General features: G+C 57.3%; 1 protein-coding gene across 4 annotated transcripts in view; it reads right to left on the minus strand.

Moving 5' to 3' along the window:
• The window catches only part of SEPTIN9 (septin 9), a 165,065-nt gene extending 161,772 nt beyond the window's left edge, over positions 1 to 3,293 (minus strand). The window contains exon 1 of one of the 4 annotated variants that reach the window (XM_060135049.1): positions 3,207 to 3,293. Coding sequence is in view for 2 of the 4 variants with exons in the window: in XM_060135052.1 (XP_059991035.1) it covers positions 3,207 to 3,225 (19 nt within the window). In the remaining 2 variants the exon portion in view is untranslated. The remainder of the gene's footprint in view (positions 1 to 3,206) is intronic. The other 3 variants (XM_060135052.1, XM_060135046.1, XM_060135050.1) reach the window with 3 other exon arrangements.
• Between the last annotated feature and the right edge of the window lie 2,831 nt (positions 3,294 to 6,124).

The following is a 6,124-nucleotide window of genomic DNA, read 5'->3' on the forward strand; positions in this document are numbered from 1 at the left end:
CAGCTCTGCCCCGCTGGAGCATCAGGTGAGGCAGATCCAGGAGGAGCGCGGAGCAGAACTGGAGCTACCAGACAGAGCTCCCGCACACCCACCTGGCATCCCGCAGCCCCACTGGGCACTCGCTCTGTTCCCCACCTAGAAGGGCCCTTTTTATTCTCCACCTTCTCAGAGCTGCTCACTCCTCAAGGCCCAGTTCAATCTTGCCTCCCCCTGAAACCTCCCACCTGGGCATTTGGAACCTGTACTGCTCGGGAGGGGGTTGGGGGGTGTGAACCGGCCGGGCCCCCCCCTGCATCCTGCCTCCCCAATGAGAATGCAGCGTCCCTGCAAGCGAGGACCACGTCTCTCCATCATCTTTGTACCGTCGAGGCCCTGGCCGCACAGGCCTGACACATAATGTGTGTCCAGTGAATGTAGACCTAAGGCACCAGGGATCCCCTCAAACATTTTGAAAATTCCCCGCTTTTCAGAGACTCATGAGTGTTCAAGCCAGCTCTACCGAGAACATATCTGATTTATTTTGGAGCCCATATATAGGTCCAGAAGCAATCATCCCACTCAACCCAGGTGAAAAGTAAAAGCCGTCCTGGTTGGCTGGCCTTGAATTTTTGACACTGGGAATTTTTCACAGTTTGCTGCTTTCCTTAATTTCATGGCATCGATGCTACACAGGGGTCAGTCTGACTTCTGCAAAATGCCTCTCCTCGGAACCGGGCGGTGCGGGGGGGGTGCACTAAGAGAACCGGAGCCCCTCAGAATGGGGCCAAGTGGCCACCCCGCCCCTGGGCCGGCCCCCTCCAGCCCGACCCCATACAACTGCAACAGAGTGACCCAGCTCGCCTTGGACCATCGCCAGGAGGAGAACAAGCTGGAAGAGGTCCAAGCCTTTCCAGGCCCGTCCTCCAGGGCCCTGCCCCTTCAGGTAAACACTGGAGCCGCGACGGCTGCCTTTACAAGAGCTGATTCCTACCCACCCATGAACTCTACTTCTAACTACTGCAAAAACCTTCCTCTTCTTTTTTTTTTTTTTTTTTTAATTTGCCAGGGCAGGAGGGGGCAGGCGTGGAGAAGAACAGACATTGAGCCTGCCCCAGGGGCCCTCTGGCATCTGTGTAGGAGGGTCTCAAAGTCCCCCCAGGAAAAGGCCAAATGAGCAGGAGGGGGGCCCCTGGTGGCCCCCACTGTCCAGATTGACCAGCAGGAGGCAAAGTTTGAGACCCAAAGGCAAGAGCCAGCTGGGGTCCCTGGGCCACACTGGGCTGCAGAACCCAGGGAAAGGGTCGCGTGGGGCAGTGATGCCCACAACCATCTCAAGTATTTGGAGCATGTTGGGGAGGGAGGCTGAGCACCAAACCCCAGCGTATGCCACCTGGAAGCCCCCTCCTCCCCCACCATTACATCAACGCTCCCACGCTCCTGAGACAGAGCTGTGAGCAGGGTGTCTGAGGGCCATGCTGTTTGCAACAGGGGGTGAAAGTTGAAATTCTATGCCACTGGCCCGGAAGGCCATTTTAGGGGAAGTTCTGAGTAACCCTCTTTGAGACGAGTTATTCTTTACTTGTTTTCCTTTCTGAATGTGGAAAGCAGGAGGAGACTGGAAAAAAATGACCCAAAGGAAGGGTCAAAAAATGACCCCCAAAATGGCCCAAATGACCTCTTCAGCTCCAACTAAGTACCATGACTCTGTCCTCTTATGAAGAAAAATTAATTCATGAGTCCTTGGCAGAAAACTTCATGTCCAAATAGATTAAGGGGAGGAACATGAGGAGAAATTTTGCAGGGTTAGCAGAAGAAGAGATGCTGTTTATAATTCGACAACTGAGGAAGACAAAAGATCCTGCCTGGATCCTTTGGGGAAAAAAATCACAAAGAAAAAAAGGGAAATAAAAAAGAACAGAGGGCTTCCCTGGTGGCACAGTGGTTAAGAATCTGCCTGCCAGTGCAGGGGACACGGGTTCAAGCCCTGGTCCGGGAAGATCCCACATGCCGCGGAGCAGCTAAGCCCGTGCGCCACAACTACTGAACCTCCGCTTTGGAGCCCGCGAGCCACAACTCCTGAGGCTCACACGCCTAGAGCCCGTGCTCCGCAATGGGAGAGGCCATGGCAGTGAGAAGCCTGCACAGTGCAGCAAAGAGTAGCCCCCGCTGGCCACAACTAGAGAAAGCCCCAGCACAGCAACGAAGACCCAAGGCAGCCAAAAATAAATAAATAAAATAAAATAAAATAAAAGAACAGAGATCTGGATTACCCTTAACCTGCCCTTCAAGGCTCGTGGCCTCAGTTTACCCATCCATAGAATGGAACTTCAGAGTACCCAAGGGGAAAATGGTTACAAAGGATCCTGTGCACATGATAAGAACTAGTCAGGCCCCCTCCACCTATGTGAGGTCAGGCCTGCTAGTGGACCTAGGATGCCAGCACACCTGACGGCATCTTGATACCTAAAAGGTGAATCCGAGTTGCCAAGCTGGGGTGCAGCTGGATGGTCCCATTTGGTGAAGTTCCCGTTCTCCACTGGGAAGAGGAATAACAGGAGTTCACGGGAAGAAAGGATGCTGTGACCTGGACCACCAGTCCTGGAGGCTGACCCCAAGGAAATCCTCCACCCAGCCCCCACCCACGCACACTTACGCCCCGCAGAGGTTGCGGGGGGGGGGCGGGGGTGGACCACAAAACGCCTGCACCCTCGGCGCCTGTAAAGTCAGCAATTCCAGAGAAGGTGCAAGGGGGGAGGAGGGTGAACAGGAAGGCCGGCCGGCCCAGGGTAGCGGCTCCCACAGTGGCCCCTCCAGACACCTGAGCGAGTAGTGGCCGACATACAGGGGCAGGAGACCCTCGGCCAAGGTCAGAATCGGGGCCCAACCGTGCAGGGGTCGGAGGTCTCGAGCACCCGGTCTCCCCCAGGCACCTGTGGTCTCGGACCAGCGCGCGGGCCCCGCTGCCTTGCAGCGGCGGCTTGGAGCAAAGGAGAAAGCCAAGTCCGTCGAGGGGTTCAATGCCTCCAGGACCCCGCGATCCCGATGCGGGGTGGAGCTGCGTCAACTGGCCGGCGCGAACGCCCCACACATCAAAATCTGCCCCGGGAGCCCGGAGCCCCGCGGTGCCCCGCCTCGAGGACCCACTCGGCCACCCGCGACCGCCTCCGCTCGGGTGAGAGGGGCTCGCCCCGGGACACACCCCTCCCCAATCCGGGCGCGGCGCCCACCTGAGTACGACTTCCTCATGGTGCCGCCGTGGCTGCCGCTCCCAGGAAAGTGAGGCGGCGAGGCCGCGGGGCGCGGGCTCCCAGGTCGCAAATCCCGGGCCGGGAGAGGGAGGGATGGGGGCGGGGAGGACGGGCGGCCCTGCCCGGCCCCGGCCCCGCCCCGCCGCGCGGAGGTGAGCGCTGAGCCCCGCCCCGCGCAGCCCCATACCTGGCGGAGCCCCGCGGGCCGCGCCTCCCGACGCCCGGCCTGGAGAGGCAGCAGCCCTGAGCCCGGCCCTGCGCTCGACCCCGTTCGGCCCGGGCCAGTCCCCGCGGCCCCTTCACTGCAGCCGCGACGCAAGCGGTCCGAGGGTGGGGGTCGCCAAGGCGACAGCCGTCCTCAGCCGCCACACCCCCCTGGCGCGAATGGTTCCTTCCGGGGCGTCGCCGCCACTTTCTGGTCCGGAGTCCGGGCTGGGCGGGGCCGCGCCAGGTGGCAGCGGGAGGAGGGCGGAGGGAGCGGCCGCCGGGCCGGGCGGTAGCGCGCCGGCACACGCCCGGGGGTCGGAGCCCGGACTCCGGCTTAGTGGACCAGGGAAGGGCAGAGCAGGGCAGGCGAGGTACCATATCTGTCCCACTACTTTTCTGGTAATCAAGAGGGCCGACTGCACTGACTCCTTGAACTGGGGCCTCGGGTAACTCATCTGTAAAATGGGTGCGTTGGACCAGATGATAATTTCTGTTGCATCTGAGAAATATTGAGCACCTCCCCTGCACAGGGTACTGTGCGCGCTCAGGGCCTCGACCTAGGAGAGCAGATACAAGGACACGCGTCTTTACAGCCCGGGTAATATAAGCAGTGAGGAGAGTGTGCGTTCCTGAGCAAAAATTGTACAGAAGAATTCTGTCTGCCTTTGTACCCTAAATAAATTTTCCATAATAAAACGACTTTTTTTAATGTACAGAGGAAAAAGTGATGAATTTTGTCTAGAGGGTGTTGTCAGAGTCTTACTGAGGTGATTCAAAACAAGGTTTTAAAGAATGAGCAGGGGGCTTCCCTGGGGGCGCAGTGGTTGAGAGTCCGCCTGCCGATGCAGGGGACACGGGTTCGTGCCCCGGTCCGGGAAGATCCCACGTGCCGCGGAGCGGCTGGGCCCGTGAGCCATGGCTGCTGAGCCTGCACGTCTGGAGCCTGTGCTCCGGAACGGGAGAGGCCACAACAGTGAGAGGCCCACATACCGCCATAAAGAATGAGCAGGAATTTGCCAGGAAGCCAAGGTGATGGGGAGGCGGGCCGTTCCTGGCAGAGGGAAGGGTGTGGCCGAGCCAGAGGCGCGTAGTATCCCAGAACCTGCGGAGAGAGATACTCAGGGGCAGCGAGGCCCCTAGATGAACAAAGGGGTCGGGGAGCGCCGCAAACTGTCAGCAAGGGCGCAACGCTGCCTTCTGCCCGACAATCCAAAGAGTGTACAGGAGACCGAAAGTAGACTTAACGTCACCAAAGCACCCTCTTCCCTTTTCTTTCTCCTTTACTTTCCTTGGGGGTCTAAGCAGCATTTTCCTTTCCTGCCAGAGAGTAGAAAACCTGTATAAATAAGAACCGAGGCACATGTGGTTCCGTCAGATTGTCTGTCTCTCCTATTACCCTTCCTAAGAAATCTGTCCAGGACTTCCCTAGTGGTCCAATGGGTAAGACTCCGCACTCCCAATGCAGGGGGCCCAGGTTGGATCCCTGGTCGGGGAACTAGATCCCACATGCATGCCACAACTAAGAGGTCCGCATGCCTCAACTAAGGGTCCGAATGACGCAACTAAGAGCCCGCGTGCTGCAGCAAAGATCCCACGAGCGGCAACTGACCCGGCATAGCGAAAATAAATATAAATAAATAAATAAATAAAATGATCTCCTTTAAAAAAAAGAAATCTGTCCAGCCACAGACCTGCAGAGGGAGCAGCCCAGCCACGTGACCTCCTCTAACCCCTGGCTAGAGCTGATTGGACCAGAGTGGACACTGGACTCCACCTGGGCCAACCTCCAACTCCTTATCTGGGGACCTGGGGAGGAGGTGAAGGGAGGAGAGCAGCCACAGGCCTGCGGAGCGGAGATGAACTGTGAACAGCTGTCCTTGGATTCTGGGATATCCACACTCACACACACACCCCCAAGCGCTGCTCGTACCAGCTCCCGCAAATTTCGCTCTGGCCAAGCCAGAAGGCTGAGCTCTGTCCTCATTCTGGCCAGTAGGCATGGTGATAGCAGCCCCATACTGATGCCTGAGCTTCCCAAGGCCCAACTACCTCTCAAGAATCTGTCTAACGGGATGAACCGGTTTGCAGGGCAGAATTAGAGACTCAGATGTAGGGAACAAACGCATGGACACCAAGGGGGGAAAGTGGTCAGTGGGGGTGGTGGGGGGATGGGGGGGTGGGAGGATGAATTGGGAGATTGGGATTGACATATATACACTAATATGTATGAAATAGATAACTAATAAGAACTTGCTGTATAAAAAAATAAATAAAATAAAATTCAAAAAACTAATTTTTTTTTTTTTTTTTTGCGGTACGCGGGCCTCTCATTGTTGTGGCCTCTCCCGCTGCAGAGCACAGGCTCCGGACGCGCAGGCCCAGCGGCCATGGCTCACGGGCCCAGCCACTCCGCGGCACATGAGATCCTCTGGACCAGGGCACAAACCCGTGTCCCCTGCACCGGCAGGCGGACTCCCAACCACTGCGCCACCAGGGAAGCCCTAAAAAACTAATTAATTTTAAAAAAGGAATCTGTCTAATGGGCACGTTAGGGGTTGGTTGTTTCACTTAGCTCAAGTCAAAGGTGCTCTGGTACACTTCCATCCTCTGAGTAGATGGATCCTGGAGTCATGGAGGACCCTTGGGTGTCCTCTGTGTTTGGCTGGCCTTTCAATGCTAGCATTTCTGCC

Source organism: Lagenorhynchus albirostris, chromosome 20, assembly GCF_949774975.1.
Source record: "Lagenorhynchus albirostris chromosome 20, mLagAlb1.1, whole genome shotgun sequence".
In the NCBI taxonomy this organism is placed as follows: domain Eukaryota; kingdom Metazoa; phylum Chordata; class Mammalia; order Artiodactyla; family Delphinidae; genus Lagenorhynchus; species Lagenorhynchus albirostris.